Genomic DNA, 15,028 nt, shown 5'->3' with positions numbered 1-15,028 from the left:
GTTGTGGACAAAACAAGACATTTGAGGATGTCATCTTGGGCTTTGTTGGGAAACACTGATCCACATTTTTCTTACATTTTAGAGACCAAACAACTTATCCATGAATCAAGAAAATAATTGACGGTTTGAAGGACAATGAGAATAATTGTTAGTTGCAGCCCTAACGACCACATTTAAACTTGAGACACCTTAATTCCTGTAAGCTACCGGGACCCCCTGCAGAGACGTCCCTCTACATCTAGCTGCTGCCATACTTTCATGCACATTATAATAACCAGATTACTTGTTAAAAGAGCGTTTTGCTTTTTGCGCCACAGTTTACTTCAACAGCATCTCCAAACACCATATATACTGTACCACTGGCTAACAGCTTCATTGGCCAGGCTGTCAGGAAGCTCTACCATAGACAATGAAATAAACAGACACCGCGACGCCGTAGACTTCGACGGAGACCAGTGAAGTCTCTTTCCCGGTGCTGGCTGAGCGTTACTGAGCAGCCTCCATCTGAGCTTGAAGACGTAGATGTGACGTGAGCAACCTGTCTGAAAGTGTGAAGTCTTCTGGTAGCTGTGCCGAGAGAAATCTCAATCATTCCCAATCTTACAGAGACGGAGAGCGTAGGTATATGTAAGGAGATAACATAGGCACAGGCTAATTACTGATCACTAACATGCTAGTTAACATTAGTAATTACTGATCACTAACATGCTAGTTAACATTAGTCATTAAACCTAAACAGCTAATGGAAGTCCAAACTGCCTGTGAGCTTCTCCTGTACTATACGGTAATTCCTCTACTGTGTGACAGTAAGTCTCGTGGTTATGACCCAATCGTTAGCCTATTTTTATAAAAACGTCTGCTACGGAGCCATAACGTGAGGTACAAGGTAATGGAGCCTTTTATACATTGTCGTGTTTCTTTAGAAATAAACAACGGACAAATAGAGTCTTTAAACGCTTCAGATGTAAAGTTATTCACTGTCAAAGTGATGTCAGAATGAATGGGAGTCAATGGGATGCTAACGGGAGGTGATGGCTTGGTAGCATCAGAATCTCCCCATAGAAGGTACGCTTTCCGGAGGATCGCTTACCCCCCTTGAGCTCTACACCCCTCTCCTCTGCCCCCAAGAACTCTGGACCCTGGACTCCCTCCCATCAGGGACAGCACCAGCCACTTCTCAAGAACACTTCCTTTATATTGCACATTTTCAAAACATTTAGTTTTCTATACCGTTTGGTTTTTCCTTACATGCACTACTTAGAATGTATTTATTGTATTGTAGGCCTATATGACATATCCTTTTTATCTTTCTTAATTGTATCTATTTCTTATCTTTTATCTTCATACTTGTTGCACCGTGGGTCAGAGAGAAAGGTATTCCTCTGTACGTCCGGCACATATTGCAGAATTGACAAAGTTTACTTGACTTGATATAAGCATTGAATTGATGTTTAACACACTGTAATGTAGTTGTTTGCATAGGAAAGGACATGTTCAAGTGTTCATTAATGTCCAGTATTTTCAACAATTAAAGGTTCTCCTTTTAAAGACATACTTTGCTCATGAATCATTCTTTTCAATCAAAGAAACTCACAGCGAAGACAGAGGCTCTGAAGCAACAGAAAACATTTATTTTACAACTTCATTTACCCACACGTCTGCCTGACGGCCCATGCTAAGAACAGAAAAACCTCTACGTCTCTATGTACCGCGAGCCGCTGCGTGTACATAGAGCACAGCCATTTTGCCACTTCATTGTCGAAAATGGTTCACATCTAAAAAATTCTATACATCCCCTCAATGTTAAAAACATAAGAAAAAAAAAATCAAATAAATAAAATAGCGCTTGGATATGATTATCTTCTGGTCACTATATTCACACTTGTTGTTTTAGATCTAACAAAGGAGGTTTCTGGACTCCTCCAGGCTTCACGCTGCATTCACTCCCACACTGTTGCATGTTTTGGTCAATAGAGGAAAAAAATGAGGGAAAAGGAGGGATTTGGGGCTTTTTTTAACAACGTGGCTTTGCAGGGACACATGCAACCTGTGAAATGGTCACGTTATTTTTCATCTATTGATTCGTGTACACGGACATGTTTATGTCGGGGGGGGGTTTCGTGGTGGTCAGCATGTAATGGAAAGCATCTCTACGGAGGTTGGGTTTAGGGAAAGAAGAACGGGGAAAAGGACACGTCACACGCCGGGCCACGATACGCGGTATCTGGGGGATGCAGGACATGATGCCCGGTCTCCTGGGTCAAAGTCCTGTGTTGTTTGACCCATCCACCCCCCCAACCAACCTCCCTGCGTGGGTTTTCAGCATTTCATACTACTTGCTACCGTAGTCGTGCTGTGATCACGACAGATGCTTCCCAATGAAATACATTAGTTTAAAAAATGTGCTGACCACCACGAAAAAAAAACCGAGTCCGTGTACATGAATCGATAGATTAAATAACGTGACCATTGCACGAACTGCTGTGAGACTGGGCTGCAACACATGATACAAAGCACAAAAGGAATACAGTAAAGACAGATTTGATTAAAGAGGGGAGCCTTTGCCGGTTTCATAAAAACCCTTTAAAGAGTGCTCCTCAATCGGACCCAAAATCCAAATTAAAAACTGGAAGAAAAACATAAAAACAAGGAATACAAGTCAGACATAATAGGCCCGTTTGGAACTGTTGAAATGGGTTTACTGGAGCCGACACCATGCATGGTGTATTAAGGCTCTGACACACCAACCAGACGGCCGACCGTCGGCAGAAAAGCCAGTCGGACTGATCAGTCGGCTCTCGGGGTCCAAAAAGTGCCTCAGAACACATCGAAGCAACGCCGACTTGAGCATACATTCTGCGCGTGCATGAGATGTAATACGTCTCCATAACAGCAGGCGGCGCTGATCTGTATCGCCGCCCAAGAAATGAAAACCGGAAATGACGAACGTGTCACGTGGGTCTGGCTATCTCTCGCCGACCATTAATGGCGGCTCGTTGGGAATCTACGATCTCGTATTTTACGAAGATAGATCACCGAAACATCTTCATTTCAGATCGACAAAGGCCAGTTTGAAAGATTTTCGTCAGATTTTGAGAGGTGTTCGTCCCGCTCATCCTGCTCGTTATTTCCGGGTTAGCACTCCACCAATCAGATTGGTCATTGAGTCGGACTGCCCGCCCTCCGATTCAACATGTCAAATCGGCCCAAATGGATGCCGACAGCTCCTCCAGCGGACGACTGCACGGAACACACCGAACAGACTGGAGTCACCGACCTCGCCAGACTGTCCGACAGCCGATTATCGGCTCGGTGCGTCAGGGCCTTTAACTGTACTGATGTAAGAGAAGAAACCTGCATTCACTTGATTTAGCTCTATTCCTGTGGCCTCAAACGGGGCTAATTTGGGACTTTTTCTTGGATTATTTATGAACCTGCAAATTCCCTGAAACAATTTTGTGATAGAAGGCTTGCCATGGAAGAGACTTATTGTCATGATATGTACAAATACATAAACAAAGAGTTTGATTGAGGAATAAATTAGCCTGTTGGGTTCAATTTCTGGAACTGCTGACACAAACAACCACAATGATCATGTATATTCCACTTTAGCAGAGCTGGAGTGTGACAAAAAGAGTAGTTATTATTCTAAAGTTATTCTGGAAAATGATACCCTAACTAATCAGCCTGTTTGTTATAGGATTATATCATCTAAAAAAAAAAACTGCTGCCACACAAACAAATAAGACTTTGGATATCAACATCCTCCCTTTCGTTTACAACATAAATAAGAAAAACAAAAAGAATGAAAAGCAAATTCTACAAATAGAATGGAAGAGGAAAAACGACAAACTTGGTGTTTACATTTCTGACCAACTCAAAGAAATAGTGACGTGAAATCTAGACATACACTTTTACGTGACATGTACAGCATTTTTTACTTTCTCACAAAACTAACTGGAAACTAAAAACAAAAAAATAAGGGGCTCAATCAGTGTATACGTGTTGTTCCGATGACACCAAGAGGTCACTAATGTCTCTACTAATAATACCACTGGACTCAGTGCGCACACACACACAGCTCTCATTGTGAAAAACAGGGAGCTCCATCCTTCAAATGTGGAAGAGAAAGTGGATCCAGGTTCAAACGTAAAAGTAGGAAGAAGTGGAGGAGAGGAGAAAGAGGAGGAGGACCACGGTAAATCTACAATGAAGTAGCCTTAGGCTGAATCCCATTTCCTTCCCCTTAGTTTTGCACATTCACGTGAGAGTAAGGGCTATCCCAATTCCTGTTTTGATCGAGGGGTAGGGCTAAGGGGACCAAGCATTTTCACGAGCTTACTTGAAACCAGGGGGTACCCGAGTATTTTTGGCTTAAAGATTTGATTTAAAAATTACGACAGTCTTGTTTTGTGCTCTACACAGTCCTGCACGTATATATTTGCAACCATGTTCTTCATTGAAACATTTTTTTTAAAACTGCTAGTTCGCTACGCTAATGTTACATTAGCTGATTTGCACAACAGTCCCGCATTTGTCTGAATAGCCTTGAATGGACTCCATGGCAGCGAGCTAGCGACGATGTATGATGACGTAACCGTAACCACCCCTAGTCCTTACCACTCGGTAGGGGTACGACGGTGAAAATGGGATTCAGCCTAAACCAGCAGTATGCATGATTGCTCCGTGTACATGCAATGAGTCTGTTACCTTATGTGAAGGAAATCTATATGCATTTGCCTGTTATTTCTGCCCAATCAAGAAGGCTTGTGTCATGTGGACGTGCCTACGGACAGTGTTGTTGTCATTACATAGAGCACCTGTTGAAGTGTGAGCTGCAAGGGGCTCCTGCAGTGATGTTCCCCGAGGGTATTGAGGACAAATAAACACCCTCAGCCCCCCTCCCCACACCCCCCCAGTCCTATCAACTCCTCACTGAACACACACACACACACACACACACAGGATCACTGACCCATTTCCAGCCAGCGTCGGGCTGAGAGAAAAGCCTCGACAAGTGTTTCCCAACGGGCTAAAAAGGAGACAGCTTGTTTCTCACCCATGAATAGTTTCTGAGTGAATGAAAAACAAAATGTCCAAAAAGCTCTCTCCTGGCACGCCTGGCGTACATCTCCACTTGGCCAATGTCTTGAGTTGATCGATGGAAAGTTGGTTGATCCTTGTGTAGTCTCAGCAAAGCTTATACTACCTGTCTGCATACAATGTTTGTCGCATGTGCAGTGTGCATCATAACCTTTGTCTGTGGGGGACCCCAACTGATATGGCTAGATGATGAAATGTTACGTCACACAGACTGCATGTGGAGGTTGCCAAATCACTGTAGGACGGAAGAAAGTGTTACAAATGTACACTTTCGAGTCACATTTACGTTTGTTTATAGCGCAAGGGAAGCCAGAGACAAAAAGCTTCCCGCATTGACACGGCGTCCTGAGAAAAAAGTCTCTCTCTCTCTCTAGGTCCATCTCTCATTTGTTAATTAACCAAAATATAGTTGGTTTGCTCCACAAACTCCAGACTAAAATTTGTGAGCAGAAATAATTTGCAAAGGTTTCCTCTGTTACCACTTTCTTTTTGTGCTGAAGTTTGGCATTTTTATGCTTTTTCTTTGTTGTGATTGTTTTTTAGAAATGAAAAAAATTTAAATAAAAAAACATCAGAATTTTTGTGCATACCTCACACAGATAAAACTGTGGTGTAATTCTTTAGTAAACATGTCTCTATGTTTGGACAGGGTCCCCCTTCTGTTCTTCTGACTGCATCTGCCATGACTAACGGGAGCAGAACTATGAGCTCATCTGTCCCTCTTAAAGGAACAGGCCGACTTATTGGGAATTTAGCTTATTCACCGTAACCCCCAGAGTTAGACAAGTCCATACATACCCTTCTCATCTCCGTGCGTGCTGTAACACTGTCTCACGGCTCCAGCCCATCACAGAACAGGCAGGTGAATGGTTCCAGTAATCCTACTGCTCCGAATAAGTGACAAAATAACACCAACATGTTCCTATTTACATGTTGTGATTTGTAGAGTCACAGCGTGTACAAAAAACAACGTAACATGAGACACAGCCATCTTCTAACAGTAAACAAACCGGGAACTATATTCTCAGGCGAATATAGTACTTGGGCGGAGTGATATGCTCGCAGCAAGCCTGTCTGAGAATATAGTTCCCGGTTTGTTTAGGGATAGAAGATGGCTGTGTCATATTTACCCTTTTATACCCCGCTTCACTTACAAATCACAACAATATAAACAGGAACATGTTAGCGTCATTTTGTCACTTTTGTCACAATTCGAGCAGTAGGCTAGTTGGAACCAGTTACCTGCAGGATCTGTGCTGGGCTAAGCTAATGCTGGAGCCGTCAGACAGCTTTACAGCACGCACGGAGATGAGAAGGGTATGTATGGACTTGTCTTACTCTGGGGTTACGGTGAATAAGCTAAATTCCCAATAAGTCGGCATGTTCCTTTAAGATCATGGTTACTCTGGACAGGATCACTCGTGTTGTTGCGTTCTGTCTAACCAGTATTAAAAGAATCTTTTTTTTTTTTCGGGTTTATTTGTCCTGCTTCATTTCTCGTCCTCCTTCTCCCCTCAATTCACATTCATTAGAAATTAACGTGAATTAAAGGTCAAGGTGTGGGCTGGCTGACTGACTGTCAGTGATTGTATGTAGTATTTGCTGGTGCGTGTGTGTGTGTTGGAACCATTGGATGATACTGTAGCTGTGGTTACCAGAAGGTGTGAGCTGTGTGTGTGTGTGTGTGTGTGTGTGTCTAGTATGCGTCGGTCCTGTAGCTTTGGTGGGCATCAGACGTGAGCTGGGTGGTTTCTGTGGCTGAGGACGGCTGCATCATGATGGGCTCACTGCCATCTGGGGAAGACATCACACACACACACACACACACACACACACACACACACACACACAAAAACACACACAAAAACAAAAAAAAACACACACACACACACACACACACATTAAAGCTAGGGCTTGCAAATGTAATCAAAATATAAATCACAACATGGACTAGTGCAATATTGAAATCACAGGGGGGCTGCAACATTTGTTAAAGGCAAAATATGTGTCAAACTGCTGAATCAAGTGTTATGGCGCTGAGAAAATGCCACAGTTGTGTAAAGCCACGGGCAGTGATTGAGTGTCTTTTATTACCTCATAAACACCTTACGCTGCAAATCAAAATTAAGCACAAGTCCACTAAGAATAAACATCAGGTGTATAAGCTCGAGTTGCTGACAAAGATGCAGAGTGCTATCATAATCCATCCTGACATAATCCACTAATAAAATAGACACATCCTCCATTGTGACGATAGGCTGATTATGTTCCCTGTGGTTGGATCGTAGAAGGGTTGGGACTTAATATTGATTACGATGTGTGAAGTGTTGTGAATGTCATGTTTCTATAAGATTACACAGATGTGAGAGTTATCGTCAAAGAGAATTCATGTTCTGGGACCGTTTAGGGACTGTGTGTAAAATATCCCATGTAGTTTTGTGAATGTACAACATTGGGTAATAGGGTTCAACAGGAGCCTGCTGTCAGAAAACTGTCAGAAGAGACATGGGGCCCTATCTTGCAGCCGGCGCAGCGCAAAGACCGACGCCGTTGTCATTTTCCCGTCCAGCGCACGCGTCCATGTGGTTTAAACAGCAAATGCACCTGCGCCCATCTGTGGCCCATGGGCGTGCTGGTCTTACAGGGAGGTGTGATCAGGTGCATTCTGGGGCGTGCTGGTCTTACAGGGAGGTGTGTTCAGGTGCATTCTGGGCATATTGCTATCTTAAAAGGAACACGCCGACTTATTGGGAATTTAGCTTATTCACCGTAACCCCCACAGTAAGACAAGTTGATACATACCCTTCTCATCTCCGTGCGTGCTGTAAAGCTGTCTGACGGCTCCAGCATTAGCTTAGCCCAGCACAGATCCTGCAGGTAACTGGTTCCAACTAGCCTACTGCTCTGAATTGTGACAAAAGTGACAAAATAACTCCAACATGTTCCTGTTTACATGTTGTGATTTGTAGAGTCACAGCGTGTACAAAAAACAACGTAACATGAGACACAGCCATCTTCTAACAGTAAACAAACCGGGAACTATATTCTCAGACAGGCTTGCTGCGAGCATATCACTCCGCCCAAGTACTATAATCTTCTCCGACCTGAGAAAATAGTTCCTGGTTTGTTTACTGTTAAACTGTGTCGACCGATTTTACCTGTATCTAAATCAATAATAAATGGTATCGTTGGATTTTGTCACTTATTCGGAGCAGTAGGATTGCTGGAACCATTCACCTGCCTGTTCTGTTATGGGCTGGAGCCGTCAGACAGCTTTACAGCACGCACGGAGATGAGAAGGGTATGTATCAACTTGTATCGTCTAACTCTGGGGGTTACGGTGAATAAGCTAAATTCCCAATAAGTTGGCGTGTTCCTTTAAGGCAGCAGGAAGTGATCGCGCCACTGACCAACAAAAACGCAGCATTTCATTGTTATTTTAACAGAGCATTAGTAAAATGCTCCTAGGCTTGTGCACAGAGCGCGCACACTATGCTTGTTACACACACAGGAACGCACAGCAGCACACACACATGCAGAAGATTACAAATAAAAATATTACGGTGCAAATCCTCCATCATAATAGCAATGCTCCAAGGTCCAAACGCGCCTGGCTTTTAAAGGGAATGGGAGATGATCTCTGATTGGTTGATTGCATGTTACGCCCAAAACACACCTCTGATTAATGAAGACACTAAGTACAACCCTTTAGAACCAGGCGCCCGGCGCACAGAACCTTTTTTCCGCTGTCAAACTAGAAAAAGTGGATTTGGACATGTCCTAAACACATCTGCGCCAGGCGCTTCACGCCGTGTGCTTAGATCGTTAAAATAGGGCCCATGGGCGTTTAAAGCCTGATATGTTTCCCTCACCTCTCTCGTCAGCGGTCATCTGGGCCTCCAGGTCCTCGGGGGAGACGTAGAACTCGGGCTCCTGGTCCATGGGCGGCCGAGGTTTACATTTACCACAGCAACAGTTACAGCAGCAACACAGGCAACAGCAACAATAACAGCCTGTGGACAGGCAGCAGAAGACGAACAAGGCCTGTGGGACAAAGGGGGTGGCGGGGTGGGGGAGAGAGAGAGAGAGCTTATTCTGTCTGCTTATTTAGTCCTCTACTTCATGTGTTCTACATGTGGTTTTTCCCTTTTTCTTCAAAATGAAAAAAATGGAGCGGTGTAAATGATAGCCTTAAAGGTCACGAAGAAAGAAAGAATGCACGCATGTTGGCCTCCATCCTACCTTCGCCCACCAGCTGGACAGAACAAAGTAGGTGTTGACGTTCTCCTCTCCGAACTGCTCTGCGACGTAGAGCCCCAGCGAGCCGTATTTGTCGTAGATGTTCTTCTTGGTGGCGTCGCTCAGGATGGAGTGGGCGTTGTTGATTTCCTTGAACTTTTCAGCCGCGTCCGGGTTATCCGGGTTCTTGTCCGGGTGAAACTTCAATGCCAGTTTCCTGTAAAAAAAAAAATTTAATAAAAAAGAAGAAGAAAGACTTGCAATGCTGGAACACAAAAGATTAGACATTTTAGACCTGCGCCAAATCCATCACCGACGATCGCCGCCCAGTGCATGCTGGGTAGATGTGTGTGCGACTTGATCCCAACTTGCTCTGATGTCATGCACACACATGGGCAATGGTAACCTCACGAGATCGAGTTGGTGGACCCAGGGGCATGCTGGGAAACGCCATCCTCTCAGCTGATCTAACAGCTGATTGGTTCAGAATCGACTCAACATGACTTTTCATATGAACTTTGTATTGTTTTTGAATTGAAGGGATTGGAGGGATTGTAACTGCTATTTGTCTGATTTAAAGGCTTATTCTGTACAGAACACATGTTGTGAGGCTGGTAGTGACGTTTAGAAACGATCATCGCATGTAGAGCATTTTGAGAGCTACTCTGTCATAATAAAAACAACTGGAGACTGTGTGTACAAGCTGATATCTGGGTCTGATAACATTTAATTAAGGCGAGACACTACAGGTGAATAGGGTAAATTTTTTAACTAGCAGATATCACCATGAAACTCTCCCAGTTGATTACTTAACATTAAGATGAGAACAAAATTTATTACAAGTTTTCTGTAATTTAATGTTTAAATATGCATTATCTAATTAAATATGCGCTAATTTGCATATATAAAAAAACAACGAAATCTGAGTATTGGATAAAGCCAGGTTCAAAATTCTTTTTTCATTGTGTTCACATATTAGATGGGGAAAAAATTCTACTAATTTCTAATGAAAGCCATGAATTACAGACACATATCCCTTCAGGTCCAAGTAAGATCCATGTATCACACTGTTTAACATCCAAAACACATTATTGCTTCATCCATCACTGATCATAACATCCAAAACAACACATCAACATGGGCTTCAACTGAAGACCATTACATTACAAACTTCAAACTGACAGAACACAACCATTACACAGCCTAGTTCCCCCAAGTTAGTTTACAGTCTACATATCCATTCCATTACCATATGTAGGGCCCTCCTACATCTCCTGCTGGTGTCTTTTCACTTTTTTGGCTGTGCTTACACTTTTAAGGCTCCACTTTGCACTTTGCAATGGATAGGCCTGTCACGATAACAAATTTTGCTGGACGATAAATTGTCCCAGAAATGATTGCGATAAACGATAATATTGTCGTTGAGAGACCAATTTGCATCTAATGATAATGGCATAATAATGGCAGGTACACTTTTTCAAAGATCAATACACTTTTATTTCTAAAGAATATTTAACACTGGAACTGGAAGACATTTTAAATATCCACAATATGTCTTTGATCTCTTTAGTATGTCGTCTTTCACGCTGATGTACAGTTGTGGAATTGCCGTTTGTGACACGTATGTTCTCCCAGGCAATTCATAGCCTGCTGGCTGTCAAACGTTTGCAGCATTCCTCGAGTGTTTGTGCGATAGACTACAGACTCTGTACTACATTTAACAATTATTTAACACTAAATATTACATTTAAATAATATATAATTAATAAATGTAATCTATCTATATGGCTATCTGCCACACGGCGAGTAAATGTTTGTACCAAAATAGTTCTGTTTTTCTGTCTTCATTTTGGCGAAGGTGCGGCTTCTGCTCCTCTGCAGGTCGGAGCTTCATGGGGCGGCCGACACAAACCACACACACACACACACACACACACACACACACACACACACACACACACACAACACACACACACACACACACACACACACACACACACACACACACTTTCCACACTCCGTGTCCGTGGACAGCTGTAGGCTTGTACCGGTTAATGTTCTGTGCATTGTCGAACACATGCAGCCACTTTCCTGAAACCGCTTGCGAGACTGACACAAGTCCACAGCGGCGTGTGTGTCCGAGCCTAGTACCCTATATTTATCCGAGCCTGTCCCCCCCTCCCCGCCTCCACCTGCAGGTTGTCAGCTGTGTGGTTTGGAATGAAAGGGAGAAACGGGACGCCGAGTAACACGGTTGATATCGCTCATATACTTTTTAGTTTTTTGACGGCGCCTTAACTGCAAAATGCTGCGGGAAACCCTGCCCCAACTCTGAACTAGCGTTTTCTGTCTCTGTCTCTCTCTCCGCCAGGAGTCCCGCCCCCACGAAGACCATGCGACTGACAAGACGGTTCACTCCTCGTTACGCTAAGGAACCGAGAGTGGTCCTCCAGTCTCTCTGGTAGAGAGAGAGAGAAAAACAAACAAGCATGCAAATGGGAATTATCGCGGCCGGAAAAATTATCGAGCTCATTTTTTTTAATCATTTTTTGATTTATTTTATTTTTTGATTTATTGACTATCGTGACAGGCCTAGCAATGGACACTATTGGCTTTTGAGATCCTAACCATGTCGTCATCCTTCATTGCATTGACAATCTGTGCTCTGAAGCCACAATTTCTCCATCACAGCCAGCATGGCAGAGGCACCCTCATTGAATGCAGAAATAGCCATACTGGCTGCAGTTTTTGGACACTGGGCCCATATAACCAAGTTGAGGCATGCGTTGGCATTCTGAGTGCCTCCATGCTGCACTGTCACTGGACATCCGGTGATACACAGGGATGAGCTTCTTATGAATCAGTCAAAAGATCAATATTTAGAACATTGGAGAAAGCAAACAACGTAGACTAAATTGTTACTAGACACATTATCTTCACACTGTCAGAGATACGAAGAAGAGACGGATCCTGACTAAATACAGACTCAGTGACCACCAACTGGGTCAGACAGACAGATCAGAGAGAGCGACAGGCTCAGTGACCACCAACAGAGGTGCACTTCATCCTCCACTGGGAAAAAAGCATCTTCACTAAGAGAATTACACCTTGGAAAAATAGCCAAAAAAAGTTAACACCAGAAAAGAAGCTGGTAGTTCTCCTAGGAGAGGGGACAGCAGCTCCACTGACAGCTACATATGGATCTGTCTGCCACAGCCTGAGGGACTCACAACCACTTTAGGATCCCAAAATTACAGATTTGTTTAGTATTGTATAGTAATTATATTAGAATAGTATAGTTTAAACATCGACGTACTACGTGAAGGCATTTCATCATCTGCTGTCTTAGTGTGTAATCCCCTGGGTCTTCTTACTACTGACAACTGTTTTTGTCTTCTCTGAGGTGATTTTCGACCATTTTCGACGCATTTCTTTCGACATTCTGAACTACCGCGGAAATGTCAGAGCGCGTCACGTGATGATTCTAAGCGAATCACGTTGTCAGAATTTGGCATCAGCCAATGAGAGTTAAATCCCCCCTTTTACTTTCATGATTGGATGCTGATGAAAAGAAATGACCATATTTGGATCCGACAGCATTGTAGAGGAGAGAGAGAGCTTTCCAACGGTATATGTGTTGACAGGGTGCAGACAGCGATCGCGGAGCAGCGGGATGATTTAGAACGCCAACTTTTGTTGAATTTAGGAGAAATCTACCGATGCAAACCGACAAAGTGTAGTAAAATAAAGACCTAAATGTGCATTTTTTACTTTTTTTCACCACAAGTCTGAAAGAATACATGTTATTGAAGACAAATAGCCCAAAATCTCAAAATTGACCAGTGAAAAAAAAAATGATGTTTTTGCCTGCCGTGTCTCGCCTTAAATCGGAATCGCACCTAACAGGATGTGGGTGTTTGTGTGACTTCCTGTTCAGCCTGAAGGCGGCTGGAAACGGCTGCAAACTGTCCCCACTTGACCGCAGCTTTTTGTCACTAATTTTGACTGGTCGTAGCAGAAAAAGCTCAAGTGGTACTTATAACATTAACGGTGGCTCTGTTTTATTCAAGTGTTCCAGGAAGCCGTGCCAGTGGTTTCAAATGGACCACTATTTTTTGCTGTTATTTATATACATTTAGTTTGAAGCGCCATAAGCAGGCAAAGTCTTAGTTTGGTTTGTGCGTTAAGAGCTTGAATTATGGGTCGCAATTTCCAAGAGGTGGGTCTCGACTTAACCACAGATAACTAAAAAGAAATAAATCTAGTAGTGAGTAGTAGGGGTATGAAATGTGCACAAATAGGAACAGAATAACCCCAATTTTGTTCTTTTCTTCTTATCTGGCTTTGTAAATGGAGCGCTCCTGAATTTACGCATTCACACAGAACTGGGAGTATAATTTGTTTCAAAATGTAAAAGTGTATACCCAAATATTAGCCAAAAACCTCTTTTAGAGGTTGTTTATTTCAGGATCCCTGTGACCCATAACAAAATGTCTCACAGGCCTCTGACTCCCTCTAGTGGTTCTCAACCTGAAAGATCAATATCAAAGATTATGGAGTTATATTCCTATCTTTAATCAAGAGCGCATCAACAACCAATAGAATGCCAGCTGTAGTGTTGACCAATGAAATGATCCCAACCCCGTTGAGGGTGCGTTCACTTTACTTTAGAACGTCTGTTGAGGGCGGCTGTAACCTGACTGTAACCAAGTTTATATATCCCCGCGCCGTTTATAGCTTTATTATAAGTATATGTCAACAATGTGCACAGAATGGTCGACGCACTTTCACCTGCACCCGTCAGGAAACGGGAGAAAGCTTTGAAGTGGGACGTATGAAGTTATGTCCACAACTACGAGGGTGAGTAACATAACTTAAGCACCTAGTTAGCTAGCTAGCTAGCATATGGCCTAGCTTGATGTCCAGAAACAAATAGAGGTGGTTTAATGTACCTAAACAATGATCAATGATTACCAAATTTCTCTCTCATATTGCTCCTCATAACCACTGAAAACTGTCAAAAAAATCTAACCCAAAGTCCAATTATTATGGACTGCGTTATGTGACTGATAACTGATTGATATCTGATTGATCATTGTTTAGGTACATTAAGTTACCACGTTAAGCTTTTTCACGTTATGCGTTAGAATGTCCCGGCTGCTGTTGGGAAACTGTAGTCTATAACTTCCTGAGCGAACGGATCGTCCATTTTGCCCCTTTACATAATAAATATGGCTATGAAATGGAACATGAAATACATAAATGAGGCAATACATATATAGGCATTAGTCATTATAGTTAAATAGCCTAAATACATATGTTTTACTTATATTTATTTCCCGGGGGGGACTTTTATTTATTCCGGTCTATTTATATGCACGTTATATTCAAAGGAAGTTTAGTTATCTCACAGGCTCAGACTAAAAGCAGCAGCAAGCCTGCCTGACATCAGTGCATAGCATATCACTGCAAAGTAAATAAAATATGAATAAATCACGAAACGCGGTAGATTCCCAGGTCAGCTAGAGCGGGTAATGTAGCTCTGCAGACGGACCAGAGTCAGTCAGCACCGGAAGCGAACCGGGGACCAAGCTCACAGGGCTGGTAGCTAGCTGCTAGCTAGCTGCAGCAGCTAATATTAGAATATTAGACCCAGCACCGGAGGTCTGATCCCCATGATTTAAAA

At 43.0% G+C, this 15,028-nt stretch overlaps 1 protein-coding gene across 3 annotated transcripts in view; it reads right to left on the bottom strand.

The window, feature by feature from the left end:
* Positions 1 to 15,028, bottom strand: part of LOC120558777 (dnaJ homolog subfamily C member 5-like) — a 47,296-nt gene that overhangs the window by 2,526 nt on the left and 29,742 nt on the right. For 2 of the 3 annotated variants that reach the window (XM_039800006.1, XM_039800008.1), the window contains exons 3-5: positions 9,346 to 9,559; positions 8,976 to 9,147; positions 6,536 to 6,897 (exon numbers count right to left, since the gene is read on the bottom strand). In XM_039800006.1, the coding sequence (XP_039655940.1) occupies positions 6,800 to 6,897; positions 8,976 to 9,147; positions 9,346 to 9,559 (484 nt within the window). In that variant the 3' untranslated portion in view covers positions 6,536 to 6,799. Of the gene's footprint in view, positions 1 to 6,535; positions 6,898 to 8,975; positions 9,148 to 9,345; positions 9,560 to 15,028 lie in introns of those variants that run through there. The other variant, XM_039800007.1, reaches the window with a different exon arrangement.

The sequence above is a fragment of the Perca fluviatilis genome, chromosome 5, assembly GCF_010015445.1.
Source record: "Perca fluviatilis chromosome 5, GENO_Pfluv_1.0, whole genome shotgun sequence".
Taxonomy (NCBI): domain Eukaryota; kingdom Metazoa; phylum Chordata; class Actinopteri; order Perciformes; family Percidae; genus Perca; species Perca fluviatilis.
The sequence above is the reverse complement of the archived record's forward strand: the minus strand, read 5'-3'. Positions and strand labels throughout refer to the sequence as shown.